We start from the raw sequence: 27,664 nt of genomic DNA, 5'->3' as shown, positions 1-27,664 counted from the left end.
AGCAGCCAGACTTTCTTAAAGGCAATAGAATGGTTTTGAATTTTACGTAGTATGTGCTGAGGATGATTTAGAAAAAAACCCAACCAGATAATTAGCTCTCAGTCTCTGAAGGGATTAAGGAGCATGTTATTTTTAAAGCAGCCGTAGAGCAATGTAGCTGTTATATGACTAATTTTAAAGAATTGGTGCACTTCTAAACCTTGTAATCACAAACCCCTTTTGATAACCTGTTGTATTTGTGTATTGCAGGACTTTGCAAGTGCAGTTCTTGTACCTACATCAATAAAACACTGATTAAAACACAATGCACAGTATACCTTTGGAGGTTCCTTCTAAGAAAACTTTGACAGTACTATCAGTAGAGAGATGTCTCGTGGAAAGAAGGACTGACGTTTTAACTAGAAGAGTGTTCAGTTTGGAGGATCATGCAAATATACGTTTGCTGACTGGGGTCAGCAATGCGAAGTTGTGCAAAGTGTCTACCTTGAAAGTCAAGTAAAAAAATCTCGGGCAACAAATAAGTGTAAATTCACAGTTTAGGTAACAATATCCTAAGCATCTTGCTGCTGCTTATATTCTTACTCCTGCATGGAGAGATGAATATTGCAATTCGTCTTCAGAAGCTTATTAATGTGGTAGACCTCTTTCTGTGGACAGTAGAAACTTTGTGGTAGTGAGCTTTCCAGTATGAGTGTAGCCCATAGAATCAATGGAATTTATACCAGAAGCATAGTGTATAAAAATTACTTTAGATCTCGGATCACATAAATGTTTGTTGGAAGGGACTTCTGGAACTTATTCACTTCAGCTTCTTGCTTGAGTTGGGACTGTCACCAACATTTAATCAGGTCAGTTGTAGCTTTGTCTCATTGATTCTGCAGTCCCACTAGTTCAGTGTTGAACTACCTTTATAGTGGAAAAACTTTTTGTAATATCTGATGTGAACTTTCAAAGCTGCAGTTTGTGGCTACTCCCCCTTGTTACATTGTCTGCTGCTGTAGAGGAAAGTTTGGCTTGGTTGTCTTTGTAAAGGCTTTTTGCGTAGTTGTATACAGCTATTAGACTGTCCCTTAGACCCTCTTAGCGGGTATGAACAAACCCAGTCTCTCAACCTTTTCTCATACATTAGCTATTCTATGTTTTCTGTGTATTTATGAGAATAAAACAATTTGTTAATGTTCACCATAGATGATAATACTTTTTGTCTTTTCACTAGAACTCACATTGTGAATGTTTTACAGATGTACACCAATAAAAATGAATAGTAATGTACTGGACGTAATGCTGATTTACTGTGGTCATCTTTTTTTCAGGCTCTCCGCTATTTGGCAGAGTGCCGTGCCAACAGAGAAAAGATGAAAAGTGAATTGGGTATGATGCTCAGCTTACAGAATGTAATACAAAAGTAAGTTTATGATGGGCTGTTGACTCCAAAGACAGTGTAAACATAACATAATGATGCAAAATAAAACTTTGACTATGAATTTGTATAATGATTTTTTAATATTCTTCTTTGTTGAAGTGGCTGCAATGAATTAATAGTTTTCATTTTATAGTATAGCAGAGTAATTAGACTGTAGTCTACAAGAAATTTTCACTTGAAAGTCACTTGCCAAACAATGTGTTTCTTGCACTTCTTACAGATAACTAATTTTGTCTCTTATAATCCTTGTCATCATTGTATAAGAGTGCCTTGTGCTACTGCATTTAATGAAATTGCTTGACATCTGCCACATTTATTCTTTGAATCCCACCTTTGGGAAGGAAATCATATATATACTGTATTTGTTTTGATGTATTTTTGAAGGTATGTATTGATAGTTCTGTGTTGAAGCATCTTGCAGGTAGAATAGAAGTTAGCCAGGTTTGTAGTGGTCTCTAATTTCTTTGTAGAATGTGTCAGCTGGGTTATGTCTCTTAAAATTTGCAACTGTAGGATTTTCTTCAGTTTGCTAAGCATTGAGTCTTAAATACTGGAAGATGTGCGGATATATGCACACTGCAGAAGATGCACGTGTGCACTTATCAATAGAAATTAATATGATGAACTAGGATGAATCATTACTAGCATAAAGCGCAAACAACCTCCTTCAAAGTTCAGTCTGTCATAGCAAAAAATAATTTGTCATCAAGTTATCAAAAGGTGATTATTTTACACACAGATAGCACTCCGGTTAACTAGACTTTTCAGGTATGAGGGGCTGTTCTGTGAGGGAAAAGTCATACTGTTGCACTGAGATGTCTCAGATGAAGGTTTAAAACAATTATTTAGAAAAGGATAAAACACAAGTAAAATTGTCTATTAAAGATTCAAGTGGAAAGCTTTTGAATCTTTAATATGTTAGTTGAATCTCTAATGTATCACTTGTGCTATTAAGATGCAAGTTTCTGTTGGAGAAAAAAAAGCAAGGCTAGACTTTGCTAGTCCCTTCATCCCATAGCCCTTCCAGTTTTTGGTGGTGTATCTTTTGTTGTGTATCTCTCTTTCTGACACTACTTATCTAAAGGTGTAAATCTGAAGGTGTGAACCTGAAGAATTGTAGGGGAAATTCTGGTCTGTTCACAAGTTCTCTGTGATCTAACAGAGAGAGTAAAACTATTTAAGTACCTCACTAATTCTGCTGAAACTAACAATATTGTGTATTGTCCTGAAATTCAACATTATGCATAAATATCATCTTGTTATTGACCAGTTACCTGAAACACAAGGTTTTAAAACAAATGTCTTAAATAGGATGATGAGCTCTGACTAGAATTCAAAAGTGAATAGTTCTCATTTTTTTTGCGTAATGTAGTAATTACAACTTCTAAAAATGGTAGGTGTTTTTTATAGGATGTATGGGGAAAAATTGAATGAAGTCTTACAGTATTCAGTTTTTTTAAGGACAGGCATAATTAAGGTAAAATGTACACAAGTCTACTTGCTACTTTTATAATATCAATAAGAACTGAAATATTTAGGTAATAACAGAAGCACGTATTTCAGCAGAACTTGCTTTTAGTATATATTACACCTATTTAGAGCATAGAGACATCCTTAAGAAGTTGTTGAAAGGGGAATGGTAGTTCATTTCCAGTCTGCAGCTTACAAATACCACTTGGGAAACAGTCATAATTAAAACTTTTGTTTAAAGAATTTTATTAAAATCTCTTTGACAAAATTTTTAATATGTTTCAGTTACAAGGATCAAAAGAGTGCAAAGTTCAGAAACGTGCGGAAAAGGAGAGGGAAGTGAATAAAAACTAGAAATCTTCTAGGTGTTCTTTTTTTCTAGAGAGCTCTTTGGCAAGAGTAAGAACATACATTTGATTTGTATGCTTGTAACATTTGGAAAGTGTGATATCATGAAAATTTAAATATATAACATCTTCAAACACAAGACTTTGTCATGTGCTTGTCAAGATTTTAGGCTTTAAAGTTGACAAGGAATGCTGAAGCTAAGTTTTGTATTGCCTGTAGAAATATGAAGAAAGATGGTTGAAAAGTGCTGAGAAGATAGATGTAGAATTATTTTTGTCATAAAAACCCAGTGGTTTGGGGTTGTGATTATTTATTTATTTATTTATTTATTTATGGAAAGTCTGTAGGGGAGAAAACAAGGTCATGACCTTCTTCAGATTTGCTTTACAAAATGCAGATTCTAGCTTTTAATGCGATTTCAGTTTATCAGAAGATATTGTAGTCCTTTGAACTGGAACTAAATGTTAATAAATGCAGTAATAAATACTTTGGTCTTAATGACTTCATGCTGTGCGTTCCAGTGCACTTTCCAGAATCTGAATATCTAGCTTATCACTTTATCTAACCTACAGTCTTTTGATTATTCCCATAAGTTAATTTGGGGTTTATGTTTATCTATATATATATATTTTTTTTTTTAGGTGATGTGTTATAAAAATGCAAACAAATAATACAGAGAGAGATGAACTTCTCCCAGTATTTTACTTTCATAGTTATTGCACAGTTCTTTCAAGCGAGACAGAACTCAGCATCTTTTGGACCAGAAGTTGTAGTCACTGTTTTTTTGCTCTAGACAGGTTAAGCACATTGCGTGGTCTGAATCTTCCCCTTTCATCGAAGATGATGTAACTCTCGCTGTTCACTTTCATTGACTTCTCACTTCACTAAATAATAGCCAGTGGCTTTCCCTGTTTAATACCATATTGTGAGGAACTGTATTCAGCCGCTGATAAAGCTGTGTTATGTCTTTTCAAGCAATGAAATGGAGCTGGTGTGCACAGAGGCAAGTCATGAACTGAATATTTGTCATTATTTCAAACTTAAGTTGATGTTCAGGAGTGCTGAACCGACAGTGTGCTTAGGAAGATAAGAGTTTATTTAGAATTCCAGTTCTCTTTTGCTCTCAGTTATGTAAATCCTGAAGTATGAGGGCTTTTCTCAGCATGTGTGTGTCTTTTATAAACCTTGAAGGTCTCTGTACTACAGACCTCAAGTTCAGGTGTGGAATTTCTTGTAATCTGCCTACAGGTAACTGTTCTAACATATCTTAAAATGGTTGATGCCATCAACTGGAAAATAGGTGGAGTTGGTTTGCTGCTTAAAGTTTCTTGTAATAGTACATGGGAGCCTCAGGCATAGGCTGAAATCCCTTTTGTTGCAAGTAATACATAACCAGTGCAAGAAGAATACAGCACTTGTTTGAATTTGTTATTGTGAAGGTGAAGTACTATTTCCTCCAGAAGACTACTGAGGGTGAGAGTTGAAATTGAGTGCCACCTGTTTATCCAATGATAAACAGTAAATTAAACTCTGTACTGCATCTTGGAAAATGGGTGGCAAGTGTTTGAGAGACATCCAAGTTTAACTGTAGTTCTTTGAGGTACCTTCTTGTCTCATTTACTGACTTATCAGTCCCCTAGTATTATCTGATAATCTTTTTGGTATTTCCTCATAATAAGCATTAGAGCTAATTTGTGAAAATTGTTTTGCTGCTTAAAATGAATATTCAGCTTACTCCTTAGTTGATACTACATTTCACCAAGGGGCAAAGGATAGGTTTTAGGTTCACTGTGACAGCAATTTTTCAAGATGTATGAAAACTAGTTTTTGCTAACAGAAGATTAACAGATTTTAGTTGTAGAGACTGGAGCTTATAGGCTCCAGAGCAGAAATATGAAATGTCAGCTCTGAGGAGTACAGCATAAAAATTTGAAGGCTGTGAGATATTTATACTTTTAAGATTTTTTTTTTTTTTCCAGACTGAACTTGATTTGGAACATGTATAACTTTATGAAATACTTCATATGAAAGGCTTTATACAGTTCCACATTTTCTAGGATATATGAGAAGCTGTCCAAGTTACATGGGATACTTCAAAACATTTTTCAAGGATAAAAATTTCAATTGCCCTATTCTATACTTGCTGTTTTTTTTTCCTTAGTAGGGGAGATTTCTTATTTGTCCATCCAAATCTGCCTATTTTTAAGTGAAGCTTCATGCACCTTTCTGTGTTCTAAGCTGAGAGTAGTAGCTGTGTTGAATAGAAATCAGACTTTAAAATACCTACCTGCAGGTTTCCAAACTTTTTGTTTGTTTGTTTTTTATGGCTGATACTGTTTTATTGCTATCACAAAAACATTTCACTCCCTTACCAGGTGACTGACTACATGTACGTGTATGTGTAGAAGTGTTTGCATAAATAGATAAAAAGGAGAGGATAAATTGAGGCTCCTGGGGTGTATTCCAACAGTCATCAGCAGTTATTTAATATTGAAAGCTGGTTTAGTTGCTGGCTTCATGAATTGTATGGAGGACTTAATGTGTCCGTATGGACTTTATAAAATGTTATTAGCCACGTCTAAAATTAAAATTAATTGGGATTTATAGCCTACAAGGAAATACACTAATTTGTATTCAGAGTGAAAGTGACTTTTGATGGACAGTAGAGGTCAAAGTTCATAATTTTTCATAATCTTTATGAGCAGCATAATAGTACTGTTTAAATGTAACTAACATGTATTAAAAAAAACCAAACCTGATGTAGAGTCAATACACTAAATAGCTCTTATTATGGAATGGCAAATTACTGAGAGTAAAATTCCAATTACTTGGCTAAAAGAGCTTTCAAGATAGTCTTCCTTTGCCAGGGTGTCAGATTTAATAAGCTGAACTAAATCCAGTGCATTAATCAGCTCTTCCAATTTATTACTTGCCTAAGAAGATTAGGGCAATTAATATGTGTTTAATTAGAGTCCCTTGCAGATCTGGTAAAATACATTCAGTCTATAATTGCTGACTTCGTACTCAATTTTAATTTTTGGTAGTCTTAATTACCTATATTTTTGAAAATTTAATTATTCACTGAAACCAGCAAAGTTTGAATTTATGGTGTCTGACAGAAAAAAAGCCAAGTATTTGGTAGTATTTGCTGAAATTAAAATAGTCGGGATGTAGTATCATAGGAGTTTTATCCTTTTTGTTGTGTGACATACTACTTATTCCCTTTTGTGAGAAAGAAAGAATGGTTGAAGGAAGACAAGGCCAGGTATTAATTAGCAAGAAAGCAAACTATATTAAAGGGATACCTGATGATGAAGGGGATGTTACCATATCATAACTGGCTTCAAGGTAATACTTTGTGAGAAATTATACCTAAAAAAAGTATGTAATTTTTTTCATATTTACTGCATTTATACATTTATGCTGTTGTTGGAATACTTAAATTCTGATCTGTAAAGTAGAAAGGAGTAGCTTTTTACAGACTGTAGAGATTTTATTTTTCTATACTTGAATCGCTTAGTAATGTTATTTTTGTAATCCTTGGTATGTGGATTTTTCAACATTGAGAAATGGTTGAGACTGGATAATGGGAAGCATGATCCTGCTGCATTATTATTTTTGGACTCTCATACTTGCGATTCTGTACTGAGAAGTTGTGATTTTGGAGAAAAAACATGGTTATCGTATGCCTTAGATATTCCTGTGAGCAGGAGGTTCCAAACCCTTTATTTTTAGTAATTATTTATAAATTGCAGTGTATTACCTAGAACAAGAGTAATACACACATCTGTCTATTCCAAGTTAACTCTCCTGGCCTTATCTTTCCTGATATTTTTCCAAGCCTCCTTATTTTACCCGCTTTGTTGCATTTTTGTCTGTTAGAAGGTAAGTGCCTCTAGAAAATGTTACTGTTTGCTGCTGGTGTGTCTCCTTGAGCTGTGGGGCTCCAGTCTATTCAGTGCTGTAGCAATGTGCTTGTTAATAATAGATGGTCATAGCAGGAAGACGCCTGCAGGCTGTTTTATTCAGCATTGTTAAGCAAAGTGGCTTGACATCCCCCCTCCCCCACCCCTAGTTTCTTTAAGAAACGTTTTTGTGGTATATTTTGTTAATCCTACACATTTCAGAAATAGATTGGCTTTTTGAAATTATTTTTGAAAAAGCATCCTCTGCCAAAAAAAAAAAAAAACCAAAACAATTAAATATTAGGAAATATAGGAAACATCAGTACGTCCTCATTAAATATACAATGTCATTTGTTCTAAGTGGCCGAATGCCCCTTTTGTCTATCAAACAACTTCCTGGTATTTGGAAGAGATTTTGTTTTATGTAGGAGGGAGTTGGAAGGGCAGGGGAGAGGATGGGGTCAGTGCTATGAGCTACCTAGGTCAGTAAGGCATGGACTCGGTAGAAAGTTCTTGCCCTTTTTGCTTGTGGGTCATGGCAAACTAACGAGAGTTCAGACTTTCTCACAGTTCAGCAATTGTTTTTGAAATGTTTCCAGACCTCTTTCTGTATTCGCATAGGATATTTAGCGTTATCAAGGGCATAGGAAGTCATGATCTTGACATAGAGATGCAGACACAGGGATAAATGGTAGCAATAAGTAAAACACAAGAAGCATTAAGTAATGAAATTATGTAAAACTTAGTTTTACAGTGTTGGTATTAACCTGGACTTAAGTCATGATATGATGGGGTTTCTGATGATTTTTGTGAGATAACAAAATAAGGTTTAAAGGCTTGGAAATATGCATGATGTTTGTAAGAACAGTCCAAGACTCGACTGCCAACCATTCAAATGTAACTAGTAATTTAAATGTTGAAATATTACTGTGGATTTAGATTTTGCAGCAGTTAATAGAAATTACTAGTCACATAAATAACTGTCCTAAAGGTTTATTGTGAGAGCTGCAGTTTCGGATGAGTTTATTGTATTTGCTTGCATGTGTAGAACTGGTCATGGAGAAAAATATAAAGCGTGACCAAATAGAAGGGTCTGACCTGTGCCCTACAAGATGTCCTCTAATCATTTTACTTTTGGCAGATTGTTTTGTTTGGTTGGTTTGGGTTCTTGTTCATTTGGTGTGGTTTTTTGGTGTGGTGGGTTTTTTTTGTTTTGTGTTTTTCATTTTTGTTTGTTTTTGTTTTCCTAATCTCAGAACCTCTCTGTAGTCAAAGAGATACTGCAAAGCCATTACTGCTGCTTGCATGCAACTTACTTTATTCGTGAGCTCTATATGACCAGGGCTATTTCTGTACTCAATGGTTTGGGTGTTTGTCAACCTCTAGATTTGGCTTTTGTGTGTTTTTATCTTTTTCATTCTGTCATGTGTGTGTAATTTCTATTAGAGTCTTTTGACTGCAATGAGCAATACAGTTTTGTTTCACTTTTTGTTTTCCAGCCTACTACTTTTGCCTTATAATATTCCATTTGGTATCTGGCATCAGTATTGGGACTGATTGAGCAGCTTTTAATTACCTGATGTCTGTCTCAGTTTAATTCAGGTACTATAAATCCACAGACTTTTTAGTGTACCAGTTCAATACAATATTAGTTTAATAGCTTTTAGGATACTATCTTAATACATTTGCACACTCAGTGGAGCGGCCACTTTTTTTGTTGGTTTCTGTGCAGCGCTTGCAGTTACTGCACGGCTTTCTTGGTACATCTCTGACACTACAGTTGTTGCATTTCAACAGCTTCTCTCCTCCCTTTTCTTAGATATAAATATTTCATTTTCTTGGTAGTTAGCGAATTCCACATTAATTCATTGACAAGTAGTGAAGTAACAAAGTAATCATTAATGCAGTGTTTTTAATTGGTCATTTATGGAATGTGAGATTTAGAGACTATTTGTAAGTCCTTCAAAATCATAGCCTTCAGCTGGTTTATAATGACTGGCTGAAGAATATAATGACAAGGTAGTGCAGGTTTTATGGCCTATTACCCAACTATTGAAGTGCCTAAGTTCTAGAGTGGTGGCTTATGTACAATACCCGAAAAGCCATGTTACCAAGTCATAGGTTCCTAAACCTGGAAGAGTTTTCAGTACCTGTTACTGAGCGAATAGGCGTTACTCTGCTGTAGCTTTTTTGGCAGAGAGCAGGCCACAATCATAATTGCTTGGAGTGTTTTCTATTTACGTACAAAACAACTTCAATAAAAATACGCATATTTGAGAACTTTTTCTGCCCAATATCTTAGCCAGTTTATTCTTTATTTAGAAACTGACTGGAGCAATGAGCTAAGTATTTTAGAAAGCAGTACAAGCTTAAGATGATTTTACTTACTATTTTTTCCTGCAGACTTTATATTAAAACAAATCTGGGACTCTGCAAAACATTATGATTTTGAATATAAAAGAATGAAATGAGTGTGACACAACGTTCTGATATGTTAAAAAGAGTAGAATTTGAACTGGCATTTAAGTAATTGCTGACTGTATTGTAAGAAAAAAAAACCAAACCCAAACATGCTGAACACAGTGCCTCAAGACCTGTCGGACATGGCCTGCCAAAAGGCAAGTGTCTTCTCTTTGTGGTGGGATTCAGTACCAAGGTGTGAGGGAAGAGATTTTAACTGGATTGGCAGAAGAGTCAGGAATAGTAATGGCAACACGAGGTGCCTTTAACACTCAATAAACCTTGTCGTCAGCTGGTGTCGAAAGCATTTTAGGAATATAGTGACTTTGACTGGTTACTATTGAGTTTACAAGAAAAAGTGCTGAGGTAGGTTCTTGGATATGCTGACTTTTTCTGACCACTTACTGAAATAAAGAGCAAAGGAGGCTTAAGGTGCTTGGAAATAAAAGTAGCAAGTTGTGTTGTGAAATATTGAATACTAACCACAGGTATGGATTTATAGTACTGTAGGCTGGAGCTATTTATCTGTGAAGAGAGCTGATGAATACTTCGCACTGTGAGGTTTCTCATCTTTCCTTGCTAGTATCGTATGTCTGCTTTTGGCTTACAGTCAGTATGGCCATAGGTGATGCCTTCATGCTAAGCATTTAAAAAAAGTTGCAGATTTTTTTCTGTTAAACCACAAATGTCTGGATTATCTTTTTTTTTTTTTTTCCCTTTTTTTTCAAGAAACATAGTAAGGTTCTGATGTATGGTTAGAACTTGTATAGTTTCACTTGGGTATTACAGACAGTAAGTGTCACAAAGGGATGTTCCTCAAAAAAATGTTAATGATGAAACAGTCTTATTGGCAGTTTCTGAATGGAGCTGTTTTTTCAGAAGAAAGCGAATTTTAATCTGGAACAACTAAAGTGAAGTGAATATGTTATTCTGAATTAGATGTATTTATCTTCAGGAATGTGTTTTTATACTAGGCTGTTTTGCAGTACATGTTACCATACCTTTTTCTGCAGGATTGCCATTGCATTTTGCAGGTAGAAAATCATACGCAACAACTTGGAACGAATTAAAGTATTTAGTGCATTCTATGATTACACAGAACATCATCAAGTTCACACATTATTTTTTAAATTTTGGTGTATACTTCAATCTGTTTTTCATGACTGCTGTCCCTTTGACTTGCTTTAAAAAATAAATCCATTGCCAACAAATAAGTAGTTCAAGAGTATGAAAACAAAACATTTAAATAGTTGCTTTCAAAGTTACCTACTTCAGGTCTCTGCTGAATAGATTAATATTAAAGTATATTAGCAAATGAGTCAAGTACGAGGCTTATACACAGATAAATCTACATAGACTAAACCTGCTTTTTTTTTTTTTTTTCCTCTGGTATGGTTTGGTGCTGTAGTTTAATTCTTATTGTTCACACAGGTTTGTTTATGGAAGCTTTTATCCGAGAGTTTTCAAACCTTTTTTTTTACTTTGTCCAGTAGATTTCAGGGAAATAATTAGATAAAGCTTACTTCGCAAAACTAAACTAAACTGTGGTTTTCTTGAAGACATAAAAGGATTTTCCAGATAATTATATACTACTATCATATATTGTTATATGATATACTTAATGCTGTTGGCATACTGATAATACAAGAAGTGCTATTTGGCTTCCTTCAAGATGTTCCTAAAATGCAGATCCTAATTTTAGCACTACCAATACTTCTACATGATTGCTACAGCATTATTACCAGGAAGGACTGACTTTTAATGCCTGTATTTGATATCTTCCACTGGAAAGGACCAGAGAAAGTTATTACCCTCAAGATTTTTTTGTTTTAACCTCAATGCAGTTTGTTGAAGCTGTATAATAAATATGATTTCTGCCATATAAATCCATTAAATGATTACTGTTCATTAGCAGGCAAGATGTTGGAACTAGCTATGGTGAAATTCAGCGTGGAGTTTGTGTCTGTTATGCAGACTCTTGTCTAGCAAATGCTGCTCTGAAGCCTTTTGAGTTCAGTAACAGGCCTTGATTTCTTTCTTTTTTTTTTTTGTCCTTTTGAGATGGAGAATATGTCTATGTGGTAGATACCAAGCTGTGGAAGATCAAAAGTTGATCCTCCATTTAGCATATAAATAGAAGGAGCTAAACAAAATTGGATGAATAGCTGGGTTAAACATATGGCATATGTTCAAATCTGCTGTCTTATTCTTGAAAGTTTGTTCTCCTTGTCATGAGAGAACAATAGAATGAATCTGAGAAATGTTCTAAGCATGGGTAATTACTCTTTTTGCTAAATGTTTGAATCAGTCACTGATTTTACAGCAGCTAATAGCACCATACTGTGATTTTACTCACATTTACAAATTATATTTAATATTTAGGCTTTTGGGGGCGGGGGGGACTAGCAATCTTCAGAACATCCCAACGTTTACATGGGGTTTATTTAAATTTCCAGGGTCAGTAGGCATGTAACTTAACTTGAGCTGGAAGTGGCACTGGGAAATCCAAACCTCACTCCTAATTTCAGTGAGGCATACCTTGCTTGGTACAAAATCAGCTTCAAGGCATCAAGTTTGCTTGTTCTGTCCCAGACTTTTCTTAGTTTAGTGTCTTGTGGTCAAATTGTCACAGCTAGTAGTGTGAGTAGAGTCTGGAAGACTTGGCAAGTGTCAGCAATCTTGCAGGTCTAGAAAGCATTCTAGGAAAGTCTGTCTGACCTTGCCTTGTTTCCATGGGGTGGCAGCCTTGAAGTAAACACAGGTGACAGATAGCTAGGATCATAGAATAGTTTGGGTTGGAAGGGACCTTCAAAGGTCATCTAGTCCAACGCCCCTGCAATGAGCAGGGACATCTTCAACTAGATCAGGTTGCTCAGAGCCCTGTCCAGTCTGGCCTTGAATGTCACCTGGGATGGGGCATCTACCACCTCTCTGGGCAACCTGGGCCAGTGTTTCACCACCCTCATAGTAAAAAAATTCTTCCTCATGTCCAGCCTGAATCTCCCCTCTTCTAATTTAAAAATCTTACCACTTGTACTATCACAACAGGCCCTGCTAAAAAGTCCATCCCCATTGTTTTTAATAGGCCCTGTTTAAGTAGTGAAAGGCTGCAATAAGGTCTCTCCCTTCTCTTCTCCAGGCTGATCAACCCCAACTCTCTCAGCCTGTCCTCATAGGAGAGGTGTTCCAGCCCTCTGATCATCTTGGTGGCCTCCTCTGGACCCTCTCCAACAGGTCCATGTCTTTCCTGTACTGAGGAGGGCTCCAGAGCTGGACTCCAGGTTTGGGGGCTCACCAGAGTGGGGAGTAGAGGAGCAGACAGTACATCGTTGTTACCATCGAAGTGCAGTCATAACAGAATTGCACTTAGGCTCTGTGTAGGCTCATCAAGCAGTCCAGCTGCTTGATTCTTGGATTTGGAGATTCAGAGTGCTGCAGCTCTGTGTCACTTCACTACTGTTTTTCGTGTTCTACAACTGTGAATTATTTTTCCTATTGTTATGCTTGGTATGTTGTTGTTGGCCAACATAAGGATCCTGCTGTCTATATTTGTGAGGATTTTGACTTTTTTCTTTTAAGCAAGCAGGTAGCAGTCCTTTCTGTCAGCTGCTATATAATGTTATCTTGTCCTAACTGGGTGTTTTGGGGCTGGAGGGAACTCTGGTGTACTACAATGGGCAGCACGGTAATAACACCTCACTGGGACTGTGAGAAAGTGTGCACTGAAATAAATGCTCTTTTTTAAGTTGTTTTCAAATTCCTTGCCTTTGCCCAGAGTGAATCAGGAGAGCACGTATATGCTTGTGAGTCCACCGTATCATAGGATGCACTAAAAGCTCACAAGAAAGAGCATCATTCTTGGAGATAAGAAAGAATCTTGCCCTGGCACTGGAGCAGAACAGCCAGAAAAACAGCCAGATCAGATAACTGTCTTGAAACAGATTGCTTTTTCTCTAATACCACGCTCTTTCTTTAGGCTTGTCATTCATGCTCAAAGCTTTCATCAAAACCATGTCAATCACTGTGTCTCACTTCTAGAATCAAGGATTAGTGATTTCCCACCCCTCTGTTACTGAATGTAGCAATTCTTTGCAGCTTACTGCTCCCTTTAGTTATTGCTAGAGACAATTCCTGTCCTTAAATACAAGAAGAATGGTCTCTGAAAGAAACTGGTCACCTGGAAACAAATACATCAATGGTCTTAAGGCACAGTTGATATGAATATCAATTAGTAAGCCATTTTTAACCATAATTAAATCGAATTATAAATCTCCACCAAGTAAATGCTTTAAGGTTTCTAATACAGCTGCATTTACCCAACAATCTGTTTGGGTAGAACTCATGCCAGTCCATTCAATTCCTACTTGTGTTTTTTGTATCATATAGGATACTACATTTATTGCAGTGAAAGAGGTTCATTACAGAAATGATGATTGAAATATGACGGCTTAGGATTCTAGGGAAAAATATTAGTTTTGTCTTATAGGGGCAGTACTTGCATGTATGAAAAAGGATTGAGATTGAGTGAAAATACCTACTTCTATGTGATCATAAGTTTTCTCAAACATTCTGGAAAGGTGCTTGGGTCATTCTAAAAATGGGAGTCTCTCAAACTTGTATTTTGAATTAAAAATTATGCATTTAGTCCTTTGTTACAATCACTGAATTGCATAGGATTTTTATGTGATAAGACTGTAAGTTAAATTGGAGAGTTGTTTTTACTTCTGTTTTATGAGTAGGTTATTTAGTATGGGATTCAGCTGAGGTCTTGCCAAATATATGAACCTTAACTTGGATAATGAAGTAATTTTTTCTCTTTAAACTCCTCATATTTGTTAGACTTGAATTATGTGGTGGATTTATTTTTTTAAAAGAACTGTGCTTTAAGGCACTCTTTTTCCATTAGTATGTAAACTCCTTGAGATGTCAGTACAGGAAATTTTACCTGAACTGACTTTAAAAGGTTGAGATCTGTTTCCTTAGTTTTGTGGGTTGGGTTAATCTTTTCTTCACCATTGCTGGCTTTCTTTGCTTTTAAAGACCTGCTCTTAATTTTTCCGTGTGTTGGCTTCCCAAGTAGTTGTGAGCAAGAGCACAGTGATGAGCCATACGATGCAAACCTGCTCTGGTTGGCTGTAACAAGCCTTTCCCCAGGAGTTGTAAGGCTGTTTGCTCTGCACCGTCCCTTATGGGGCTGTGCATCTGAAAATATATATGCTACAGATATTTGGTATGTGCAAGTGTCTATTACATGTGTATAAGTGGTGTACTGCAAATTTAGTGTTCTTGTATATAATTTTCCTTGTGTGGATCTTAACAGAGTTCTGGGGAGTGGGCTGTTCTGTGACAGTCTACTTCTAGTTGCTCACTTCTCACAGAATCGCAGAATGTTAGCGATTGGAAGGGACCTCAAGAGATCATCTAGTCCAGTCCCCCTGCCGGAGCAGGAACACTTAGATGAGGCTACAGAGGAAGGTGTCCAGGTGGGATTTTTTTTTTGGTTGATACAGAAAGTAAAAATGTAAACTCCTAGGTGAGCTTATATACACTGTTGATCTATGTTGTGAAATGACTTGAGATTAAAATATTTCTTTGGTATTCCTGTGTGATCTCGTTTTTTGCTTTGTTCTAGATTTACTGAATACAATTATTGTGCTAAGTAAAATGCCCCAAAAATGCTATAGATTAAGGCAGAAAACTTGTGCAGTGTTTTTGTAAAATCAATGTCATGTTTGAACTAGTAAACTATTGGATTTCTAAGTTTTGTATTGAAGTTTTAAAATTGTTATTATAAGGTGTAATAAGCTCAATAGCTTTTCCTTGATGATTCTGGCTAATAAGATCATGCTATAAACTAAGGTGAAAATATTTGAAATAGCAATTGGCAAATTGTTTAGTGACTTTGAGAATGAAGAATCCTCTGTTCCTTGTAGCCTGGCCTTTAGTTCTTGGTGCCTTAAGATAAAACCATTTAGGACTAAGCAGTGAACTAAGTCTTAAATATGGGAGGAGTACATCTCTGAAATAAAAAAATCAAAATTACACAGCTGCTTATACTTCAGGCTTTCTAAGTTTTTAGGTGCATTAGAGTTATATAAGTTGTCATGCAAAACTCTTTGGAAGACAATACATAGGGAAAATAATTGGCAGAGAAATTAAATACATTTTTGCTTCACTTACATAATAGCATAACTTCTAAAATACTCTTAACCTGAAAAAATAGCTATCCGCAAGCTGATAAAAATGCATACACTTCTTGTATGTTGCTGGTTGAATTTTTCTACTGACTTCTCAATTTCTAGTATGTGTTCACAGACTCACAGAATGGTTGAGGCTGGAAAAGACCTCTGGAGGGTGTCTGGTCCAACCCCTCTGCTCAGGCAGGGTCACCTAAACCACATTGCCCAGAACCATGTCCCAGATGGCTTTTGAATATCTCCAAGGATGGAGAATCCACAACCTCTCTAGGCAACCTGTGCCAGTACTTGGCCATCTGCACAGTAAAAATGTTCCCTGATGTTCAGAGGAAACCTCCCATGTTTCAGTTTGTGTCATTACCTCTTGTCTGGGCACCACTGAAAAGACCCTGGCTCCGTCCTCTTTGCACCCTCCCTTCAGGTATTTATACACATGGATAAAGTGCCCCCTGAACTTCCTCATCTCCAGTCTTAAAAGTTGCAGCTCTCTCAATGCTTGTTCATCAGCCCCTTAATCATCTTACTGACCCTTTTGTGAACTCTCCAGCATGCTCATATCTCTTGTGTACTGGGGACCACAGACTTGGACACAGTACTCATGGTGTTGCATCACCAGTGCTGAGCAGGATCACCTCCCTCCACCTGCTGGCAGTGCTTCTCCTAATGCAGCCCAGGGTACCATTCACCTTCTTTTCTGCAAGGGCACATTGCTTGCTAACGTTGAACTTAATGTCCACTAGGACCCCCAGGTCCTTTTCTGCAGAGCTGCTTTCCAGCTGGTGAGCCCTCAGCCTGTGCTGGTGCCTGGGGTTGTTGCACCCCAGGGGCAGGATTTTGCACTTCCCCTTGTTGAAGTTTATGAGGTTCCTGTCTGCCCGTTCCTCCAGGCTGTTTAGGTCTCTCTGAATGGCAGCACAACTCTCTGGTGTATCGGCCACTTCTTCCTGGTTTGTGTCATCTGCAGACTTGCTGAGAGTTCACTCTACCCCATCACCCAGTTTGTTAATGAAGATAGTGAACAGGTTTGGACCAAGTATTGACCTGTGGGGTACACCACTAGACACTGGCCTCCAGCTACATTTCATGGCCTTGATTGCCACCTTCTGGGCCTAGTAATCCAGCCAGTTTTCAGTCTACCTCACTATCTGCTCACCCAGCTCATACTTCATCAGTTTCTCTATGAGGATTGTATGAGAGACAATGTCAAAATACAATATCCACTGCTCTCCCCTCGTCTACCAGGCCAGTCATTTCATTGTAAAAGGCTATCAGGTTGGTCAGACGTGACTTCCTCTTTGTGAATCCTGGTCACCTTCTTGTCCTTCATGTGCCTGAAGGAAATGGTTTCCGTATTTGTTCTGTCACCTCCCCAGAGGTCAAGGTGATCACTCAAAGATTATCAAGAGCCTTGAAATGTCACGAATGGGTAATTAGCTTTGTCATCTTGTTGTGGGTAGTGGACAAACTGAGCAAGTACAACCAAAAGCAGCATCACTGCAGAAGTTAGACTTTTGGAATTAAATGCCACAAATCTACTTTTGATAGAATCTGGGATATAATTGAATCTCTGACAAAGAAAGATACCCTTTTTAACTTGACAGCCTGTCTCTACGTTATAAACTCAGTAGTAACACTCTCTAATGAAATGCTGTTATGGTATGTTTGTTATCCGTTTTGCTAACATGTCTTTAGAGCACAGCGTATGTCACTACAGAAATGCATGTAATAGTTTTGGTGCTTGTGCACAAGGTCTACCGTTCTTTGAGCTGGATTATGGGTTGTATCTGTTTCCTCTCATATAAGAGTGCATCTGTAATATACACATATGTACATATATATCTATTTGAAAATATATGCATACAGTGTTACAGCTTTTTAAAAGCATTGGGTGGTCTTTTAAACACAGACATAGATCTAAAAGAGGTGTTTTAATAAACATATTTATGTCTTGCCTTTCTCCAAAAGGAGAAATTCTATATTAGTCTTTTTCAGCCTTTGTGCTTTTTCTACAGAAAGAAACATTACCTTCACATCAGATACAGCTGTGCTGGGAAGGTTGTCAGGGCCCCTCTATTATCATTTATGATGCCATGTGTATACTTAAGTCACATGCTGGTTGTATGGCCATGTTATATGCTGCTTACGCATTCCTTCCAAGCATGCATTCTTAACCCACATCACATGTACCTTTGGAGTTGTAGCCAGTAACTTTCGTGTCCTTTAAGTTTTAGCTAAAACTTTTAAAAATGTCCTGTTATGCTAATAAAACATCTGTGGCATTTGGATGATGATTGCAAAGTTATTTTTAATTGTGAAGAAGACAAGAAGCATTTTTGGTATTCTCTTCTGACAGACACTGCATGTGCCAGTTGGATTCTGTGTTTGTATTACTTATATAGGCAGCCTTGGGTGAACATAATGGACAGGCAGCAATCTAGGATGACAGGAATTCAAGAAGACGGTGAAAATTAAAGCTTTGGGATTCTGACAGGCATCTTCTGAATCTTGCTGAAGTAATGTAAGATGTTACCGCCTCTGAAAGTGTTGGTAACCAAGTCTTTACCAACTGTTACTCTGCTCTAACTAGAGATGACCATTTCCCTAGCAGGGCAGCAGAACACTAGTCATGGAATTGTAGAACAGCCCAGGTTGGAAGGGACCTTGAAAGGTGATTTGGTCTAACATTTCTTGGGAAAGTGAATCTAGATGATGTTATCTTGCATCCTGTCCAATTGCATCTTGAAAACCTCCAGTGATGGGGACTCTGCTACATCCCTGAGGAGGTTGTTCCAGGGATTGATGGCTCTCAGTCTTTAACTGCATAGTGGTTTCATAGTATGTACCTGCACCTTCTGTACCAGAATGTGAATGTGGGTGGCGGATGAGCAAGAGTTAGTTCCCTTTTGCTGCTTTGAGGGTGGCAGACACCTGTGGCAACCACAGGTGGCAACCACAGGGTTGGACACCTGGGTGCAGTGGTGTGGGAAACTGCTGACGGGAAGCGGGAAGGTGCTGGGGGGGCATGGCTTAGTGCCCTCAGAACCCTCTTTTCTTAAGGTTGCAATTTTCTGTCATTTCAGGCAGCAAACCACAGCCAACGTGTTATCCTTATTTTTACAAAAACTTCCACTATTCTACTGGTTTTTTACATGTAGTTTAGTTGTGTTTATCTTTTTGTTACCAATATTTGTATAAAGAAACAGAGTCAACCTTGAACATCACCTTGGTTTTACAATAGAGTTTATTATACTTACTGAAATGCTTTCCTATTTTAGATCTTGGTTGTTTCCTTTTTTTTTTTTTTTTTGGAATACTATCAATGTACTGAATGATCTCAAGAACTTATGTTTTGCTCTCCAAACGGATGCTGTTCAAAACAAGGTGAAGAGAAGGAAAAAAGAAAAAAAGGCTAGCTGGGGCCTCCACAAGTTGAGAACTCATAAGATGCTTGCTTCAGTGTTCGTTCTTGTCCATATGGTAGGATGAAAAATGTATTGTAATTAAGGAATTCAAATGGAAGAAAAAAAATCTAAAGGTACTTGTTACTTAGTGTTTGCTAAACAAAGCAGCAAAGCTGTCATTTATCATTTTAAGATTAATTGCAAGTTGATGCGGTAATGATTTTGTTTCTGCATATAGTTTTGAATCACTGGCATAATTAAAACAGGGCTGGATTTGGACTATAGATTTATATTAGTACCTTGTTAAAATTAGTTTTAACTAATCATAAGAAATTAATATATGTTTGGTCTACTGTCTGCACCTTTTTCTATCTAAAAAAATCATATCATGTAGTTTATACCATAAATTTTAGTCTAATCAGAAATAATCTTTGGATTCTTTAACAAAATCTGGGATTCTGCTTTGCTGTTGATGTTCAGTAACTTTGGAGAAGAAAACATTTGCAAAGATGACAGTTCTACAGAGCAGTTTTTCTTCTGTAACAAGGAAGGTGGGAAATGAAACGTATCACAAGGCAGTGATGTTTTGTTTTGTTTTTAGTTGTCAAACTGATGTATTTGTGTTGTTTGAGAACACAGACTGTTTATAATGATATTAGAATTAGCAGATAGACATGAAAATTGGAGTATGGGAAAGGAAATAGTTTTACCTAATTTCTCTTCTCCCTTTTTAAAATTTTTGCTATGTATTGTCTGTATTGTTGTATTTCTGTAGCACATGGAGTATTCCAGTTGCAAGGACATAATCAGCAGCTACTTTGAGCACTAATGTAAAAACAGATGTTTACAAATCTTAATCCCTTTTTTCTTTGAGGACCACTACACCAGGAGAGACTAAACTTTTAGCTTCTGAAGTCTATGATATCCTTCAGTCTTCCAACATGTCAGACATGGACAGTGTGAATGAGATGAATTATCGTCGACGAAAAGCACAGTTTTTCCTCGGCAGCACAAATAAGCGTGCCAAGACGGTGGTTTTGCATATAGATGGCCTTGATGATTCGGTAAGGAAACCTTCAGCGCTTATGTAAATAAGGCATGCTGTACTGAGATGTATTTTGCCCACAAAAATAATGTATTCAGGCTACTGTGTGGCATCATCAATTGTCAGCAATTTCTGTGAATCGTGTTTTGAATCACAAGATAAGTTGCATAAATTGAGCTTATTCAGAATGTCTAAAGAAGATGTTTTAAGGCAGTTTCCTTGATGTTTTTTTAATTACTCTAAAAAACTGTTCTGTTTCCACATCTCTTAATTTTCTTTCCTTTTTCAAGAAGGAATGGAATAAACAAGATACCTTTAGTAGTTTCACTTAAGGATATCTTGTGGTTGTATCGGTGTGTTAAACTAAAAGAAGTTTCCTTTTAGTTATGAGACATTTCAGACACACTTTGTTTTTTAAATTACTCTTCATTTAGAAATGCCATATTTTCTTTGGGCTGCTTTTGCTACATCTTTTCATTGTCTGTGAGATCTTTTCTGCTGTAGTGACCAGAATGGCATTTGAGTTAATGAGGTCTCACCGAGTCTTTATGTAATGTCAGAATAACTTCTACGGATTTATCTACCATACCCCTGTAGATAACACCCCAGGGCCATGTTTGCCTTTTTACGGCTGCCAAACAGCATGTAGAGTGTTTAAGCATGTTATCCGCAAGTGCCCTCCGGACTCTGTATCTTCAGTTTTGTACCCATTTTAAATGATCAAACCTGATCCTTTGCTTTGTTGCTTTACATCTTGCCAAGTAAGCGTGTCCACAGGCCCAGTTTATCAACAGCATACGCGTCGTACTGTTTTCATAAGACCATGGTTAATTCCTTTAGAAATAACATGCTGCTCTAGCTCACTTTGTACAAAGTAAATATTTGTACGGTTTCGTCCTTCTAGCACTTGCTCGGTCTAGAAAGGCAGTGCTCTGTCAACACCATTAGCTTTTGTACTCTGAAGTTTGGTTTTTTTTATTCAGCCCAATTAGTTGTCTCCTCTTAGGTTTGTTTTGTTTTATTTCTTAGCTTGTAGTTGATTTGTTTGTTCACAGGTATCTCCAAGCAAGAAATTTAATCCACTTCTACTTTGTGAGTTTAGATTTTCTGGTTATAGTCTGATTCTGTCTTTTAAGTGTTTTCTTTGTGTTCATTCACAATTGGAACTTAGCAAGATTTGTAGAGTTTTTCTCTTAAATGCTGAGGAAAAGGTATTCTGAAGAAGTGTAGGATATCCAGATATTCAGCTCCAGAGAGCAAAACTGCGGCCTTCTGTAGTTGCATAGAGCACACAAGCATATTTTTTTAGCTCATCATAGAAGAAAAATCTGACTGTGTGCTGGCTGGAGATGGGTAGTATACATAGCTCTGTATTTCATCAGATGATTAAAGAAATGTTAGTGATACTCCAAGTGGCCACCCAGCAGTTAAACATCCCTATAATACTGTTCTAAATGTCAGGATAAGTTGGAAATGGAAGAATGGTGAAGGATGTGAACAATAAAAGCAGCTTAGTTAAATTCTACATTTTATTCCCGACTTTAATAGCAAAGAATATTAGGTGACACATATGAATGGTAAAAAGCATAGTAAGTAAACTTGGGACTGTAAATACTGTGTTCTCAGTTCACCTGTGTTTTGTCATTTAGATTTGAAACAAGAAGCTGCTGTTAAAAATGACTGCAAATCCTACAAGTGCTTGTGGATTCTAAAACCTCGTAGTAGATATTGATTATTTCAGGAAGGGAGGGTAAAGGTCAGTTGCTGTTTAGTATGGGGTTGGATGTTTTTATTTTAAGATCTAATTATCAAATTTGATGATAAGCTTTAAAAAAAAAAAGGAAAAAATGAAGCAGTGCATTTTAGTAGTATATATTAGGGTATAGTATTCATTGTTCAGCATTCTATAATAGCAGAACTATGTGCTGGACTACAGTGTGTGCAAGAAAATAACCGAAATTTCACCTGTCCTGCCATGTGCTCATGCCCAGGACGACCATGCAGAAAGCTGTCTGGGTCTGCATTGCTGGGCTTGGTACCTAATTGCCATAGCTAGACATACTTTGCAAGAGATGTTTGTGCAGCAAGGCCAGTGGCTGCCAAGCTTCCAGCTTTTTATGGAGTCTGTATGGACCTTGGTAAGTTTTGTCTATAAGAGTGATTCACCAGTTACCTAGTCACTGAAAGCCTCAGTTTGAATTAAACTGAGGTGGCTGTGACTTAACCTGGGATCTCAGAGTAAAATGCCAGATTTTGTCACAGAATTGCTATGCAACCATGTAAGTATAAATTCTTTAGGCTAATAAGCTGCAATTGTGTTGCTTCTTATGTCCAAAAGTAGTTTTGACTTTCACTTACACGTGGCAGCCTGTCATTGTTGCATTGAAAAATTTACTGTGTATGAGAAATATAGCCTATCCAGCACTGTTAACTTTATAACTGTTGAAAATGTTAATGATTTTAATACATAAACTCACACAAATGAATTTTTTAATATATATGCTAAATTGCTAAAAAAAAGAAAGTTAGTTCTTCCAGATATTAAAAGTATTTAATTTACTTGTTGTGCATGAAGCTATTCCAAATACTAACCAGTACTTGATAACTAATATAAATATGCTTTAAAATAGCTTTTTGTTTAAAATCTTCCAGAAACTTGCAGTGGAAGTTAAATATGTCATTATTTTGAACCTGTGTAAGGTTTTTAGTTTATTTCTGGTACAATGTTTCATTTCTTTTTTCCCCTTCTGAACTATCAGTCTCTCCAAGCGTATTTTAATCCTTTTTGTTACAACCATCTTGTGCAAATATTAAAAGGAAAAAGAATAATAGAACGTTCTGAGATAATGTAGAACAGATGCAACTAGTACAGGTCAATGTGATGTTACAGCACAGCAGGCGATGTCACTTGCTTTAAACATAACATTCTGTGGATTATCAAGCAAATATTTTCCTTTTGAAAGAAGAATTAAGGTTGTGCCATGCAGTGGTGTCCATGAGCTGCCACAGATGAAGCAGCTGAAAAATACAACAGCTGGTTTGATGCATTCCGTCAGTATGGAGGCAAGGTGTCTGATAAATAGCAACTTAAACACTAACTACTCATCAATGAGCACTTCAGTCAATCAGAACTTAACCAGAGGGGACTGTTTAGCTGATCATACGGAGAAAAACATTCTTTGCTTTTCAGCACTTTTCTCTAATTATTTACAGTTGATTCCATCCTTCTTTGACTTCTAAAGTGTAAGCAATTTTTTCTTTTTCTTTTTTCTTTTTTTTTGTAGCAAGAGAGTCTAATATTTGTGCCCTGTAAGTCTTTGTTTTTCTTTTACAAAAATGCTGTTGAATAACCACGCACCCTCAGACATAGAGGAATTCCTTAACAATTAATTGTTAGCATTTTCACACAGTGTATTATATGCAAGTACCTTAATTGTGGGGGTTTTGTTTGTTTTTTAGTCTCGAAGGAATCTTTGTGAAGAAGCCTTGTTGAAAATTAAAGGTGTTATTAGTTTTACCTTTCAAATGGCCGTTCAAAGGTGCGTGGTGCGAATTCGTTCAGACTTGAAAGCAGAGGTAAGCGCTCAATAACCCTCCAAATCCTCACATCATTGCATTCTGTCACACTAAGCTCTTGGTTTTTTCTGTGTGCTTGTAGGCATTGGCAACGGCAATAGCATCAACCAAAGTTATGAAGGCACAGCAAGTTGTGAAAAGTGAAACTGGTGAGGAGGTAAGATAGATCTTTTTAAATACCAATTGTTTTAGCTTGGCAGTATCTTTAATGCCAGCACCTCTGTGCCCATAACATCTGATGCCTGGCAAATTTTTCTAAGTGAGAGTCCTACACACAGAGTACAAGGAGAATAAAGGGTATCCTATATCAAGACATGTGTCCGTAGAACAGTTTCACAGAACTTGTTGTTCAGAAGGAGGACAAAAAATGCTGTAATTGTTTCTCTCCTTAACGATATAAGGATCACAGTTACATTCTTTTTTTGGCTGCAGTTCCTGAAGTAATTTTATTTCACAACTACAGTTAAAGGGCTATGTCTTTATTTATTTGCTATTTTTTCTCCCATGTTAAGCCAAAGCTTAGTAGATTGCAGATATAGTGTCAGCATATATATCTAAGCATAGTAGATGGCAGATATCTTGTAGGTTCCATTTGTATTCTCTCTGTATAGGTGGATGTGAAGGAGTCTCACAATATGTGTGCCTGTCATCCTGAATGTATAGATATGTGTAACACTCATTTGTTCTTTTAAGTTACAACATTTGACATAATTTTAATCTGCTGTGTCGTGTCAGATGCTGGTTCCGTTCCAAGATACTCCAGTGGAAGTTGAGCAGAATACAGATCTACCTGAATATTTACCAGAAGATGAAAGCCCTAGTAAGGAACAGGACAAAGCAGTGTCTCGTGTTGGGTCACACCCAGAAGGTGCAGCAAGCTGGCTCAGCACGGCAGCAAACTTTCTATCGAGATCTTTCTACTGGTGACTTGTATTTGCTGTTAAAAGACTGCGTGAATGAACCAACAGGGGGGCCAGTTTTCCATTGGTGTGGTGAACTGCCAAGTGCAATTTGCAATAACGCATCACAAAAAATTTTAGATTAAGCAAACGTATGCTGCATTTTACATTTTATTGGACGTTTAGCCTGATAGGGCAGGGGTCAAAGGACAGAGGCCTCCAATCAAATTGTTCTTCATTTGTTTTTCATGTAGATTTTATTGCTTCACTTTTTAAAAATGGGTCCACTGTTATATACCAAATGTTTATGCATATAGAGCTTTAAGTTTGACTTCACATGAAACACATGATAGGCAGAATCCATTTAGCTCAAGTCTCAGGGCCTCTGTGAAAGAAAATTCTTAATAGCTCTAGTTGTGCATTAAATAAAATGCCCTTTTTATTTTGGCATCCCTTTGGACTAACATTATTTTGTCTAACTTTCTATATTTTGACTCAAGAGAAAAACAGAGTCTATCTCCTTTTCTTGCCTCGATTTTTGCCAGCCATGCTCACAGCATGAGCCCGATGTTCCCCTTTTGTTATTAAACTAGAATCACTACAGGCTTGAAAGTTATAACCCTTTTATGTATATTGATTTTTTTTTTCCCCAGCCTGCCCTTAACAATTGGAGTGCTTAGATTAAGAAATAAGGGATTGAATAAACACAAATATGTATACATACATTGTACAGTAAACAGACTAGAACATATTTGTAATGATGGGTGTGTGACTGACTGATGTATATAACTAATAAATACCACTGACTGCTCTTTAGACTACCTGGGAAGAGTGTAGCAAAAGCTGTGGTCTAATGTAGCGATGACCCACTGCAGCTTTGTCTGCAGAGAACAGAGGGATGTAGACTGTATTGGGTTAAGGAATGGTGTTCACTGTTAGCAAACCTTTAATGGTAACTGAAACTTTGAACTTGAAGAAAAAAGCAGAACCGAATGCCTCTTTTGCCACAGTGCCACACTCGTAAATTTTGACTTTAACCCCTTTTTATTTTTTTACCTAACAAATCTGATACGTAATCACTGTTCACTCCTAGTGTCTTTCATGAAACTCCCATGAAAAGTGTATCAGCTTGGATAGGCTTAAAAACATATGCAAACAATTGGCTTTATCTTGTTACTTACAGACGGCATAGGTTTAAAGATGCCTTGGTAATTTCGGTGACCAGAAGTGATAATGAAAGCAAAACTTCTGTAGGCAGAGAATAATATGTATCTGAGCTGTTAGTAAACACTGTGTGCCTGAGAAGATTCAATACGCAGTGTGTGAAAACTGCAGTGCCATTGCTTTGTTGCACCAGAGAAGTACAGCTAAGAATTTTAAATAAAGTTATAAACCTCATTATACAACGCTTTTTTTGTGGTAATGTATTTGCTGTAATATTACTTATATTTATGTCTTGGAGACTTGGAAAAAAAAATGTATCAAAGTTACTCACCTGTGCCTATGCACAAAGAATTAAAGAAACAAATCGCAGGCTGTCATAATGTTACGGAAATGCTGAGGAAACGATAATGTTAAATAATAATGCAGGTCAGAGTTCACCCACCCAAGTTAATTGTCATCGTAGGATAAAAAAGAAACAAAAGCTTGTTGGCAGACTAGATGTCTCATGTTTTTTAATATATCTAGTTTATTTTTGATTCAGGTTTACACGCACAGATTGAAAATACAGGCTTTTCAGAGCATGTATTGCTTTAAATATGTAATATTACTCATATTGCTGTCTAGAATGTTACAGTACCAAATGTGTTTGAAAAGTCCTCTGTTCTATAGCCATGAATGCAGAGTTTTACTTTTCTGCATTAACATCTGTTTGCATTTGCATTACTGCACATCTGTTTACTAAAAAACTACACCCTTTGGATATTAATGGTTCAATACCAGTAGGTATTACAGTTTGTTTGTGCATTTGGTCTGTAGGTGTGCTTTTATGACAGTATTGCAGCTCTTGTAGAACAGTTTAAGGCATCTGTAAAAGTTTTTGAAATACATTGTAAAATAATAAAGGATAATATAACTAAACAAAATATGCCTGTGCCTTTTTAAATGTTCTGGCGTTCTTTTAAGCTATTTGTGGTATTAGAAATAACATCTTTTTAATTTAACAGAGGCGAATGTAAACATTCAGTCATAGTGAGACCTTTGCTGCATATTCCAATGGGGCTTTTATGTATGTTTAGAACATGCTTGCATTTTAAACAAAGTTTTTGTAAAAAGTAGGTATGTAGAAGCTACTTAAGGACATTATCTCAAACTCGTGCTTTTTTTTTTTAATCATTGATGCTGTATAGGTCATATTTCTTTAAGGAAATTAAGAAGAACCAACATTCCTGGAAAACCTCCTATTCTGAGAAAGTAAAATTTTAAAAAGACACAGCACACAGCCATTAATTTTATGCTTTTACTTCTTCAGAGGTCAGATTAAGGGTAAAAAAGTCCTTTTGATCTGATCTGAGGAGATGACCAAAAAAAATTACCGCAAAATTAGAGGCTTCCAAAAAGAAGCTGAACTGGGAGAGCACTGGTATCACATTGCGCTGGTTGCAGAATAGTCGATTGCCAAGGAAGCTGCCACGTGCATCATGGTTTAAGCTCCTGAATTGTCCTAGGGTCACAACCGTGTACAGCATAATAGAATAATCACTACCATGTTTCTTCATAATAAGAGTAAGTGCTGATGGGATTGTTAGAGGCAAAATTGAGGCTCATAACTGTGCCTCTGTGAACAGCTGTCAGAGCACTGTAAGCATTCTGCAGTATTGTGAAATACAATATACTCCACAGTCACCTATGGCTTATTCCATACAAAAATAGCTGATCTTGCTGAGTTTTGCCATAGGCCATGTAAGCTGATGGGGTGAGTGCTGTGTGGGGCTAATT

At 36.8% G+C, this 27,664-nt stretch overlaps 1 protein-coding gene across 2 annotated transcripts in view; it reads left to right on the top strand.

Moving 5' to 3' along the window:
* ARMC1 (armadillo repeat containing 1) overlaps positions 1–26,811 on the top strand; it is a 31,958-nt gene extending 5,147 nt beyond the window's left edge. For both annotated transcript variants that reach the window (XM_065053675.1, XM_065053677.1), the window contains exons 3-7: positions 1,314–1,405; positions 20,079–20,268; positions 23,709–23,825; positions 23,908–23,982; positions 24,561–26,811. In XM_065053675.1, the coding sequence (XP_064909747.1) occupies positions 1,314–1,405; positions 20,079–20,268; positions 23,709–23,825; positions 23,908–23,982; positions 24,561–24,752 (666 nt within the window). In that variant the 3' untranslated portion in view covers positions 24,753–26,811. The remainder of the gene's footprint in view (positions 1–1,313; positions 1,406–20,078; positions 20,269–23,708; positions 23,826–23,907; positions 23,983–24,560) is intronic.
* Positions 26,812–27,664: the final 853 nt, after the last annotated feature.

This window comes from Columba livia, chromosome 2 (assembly GCF_036013475.1).
Source record: "Columba livia isolate bColLiv1 breed racing homer chromosome 2, bColLiv1.pat.W.v2, whole genome shotgun sequence".
Lineage (NCBI taxonomy): Eukaryota > Metazoa > Chordata > Aves > Columbiformes > Columbidae > Columba > Columba livia.
Note: the sequence above shows the minus strand (reverse complement) of the source record. Positions and strands in the feature narration are given on the sequence as shown.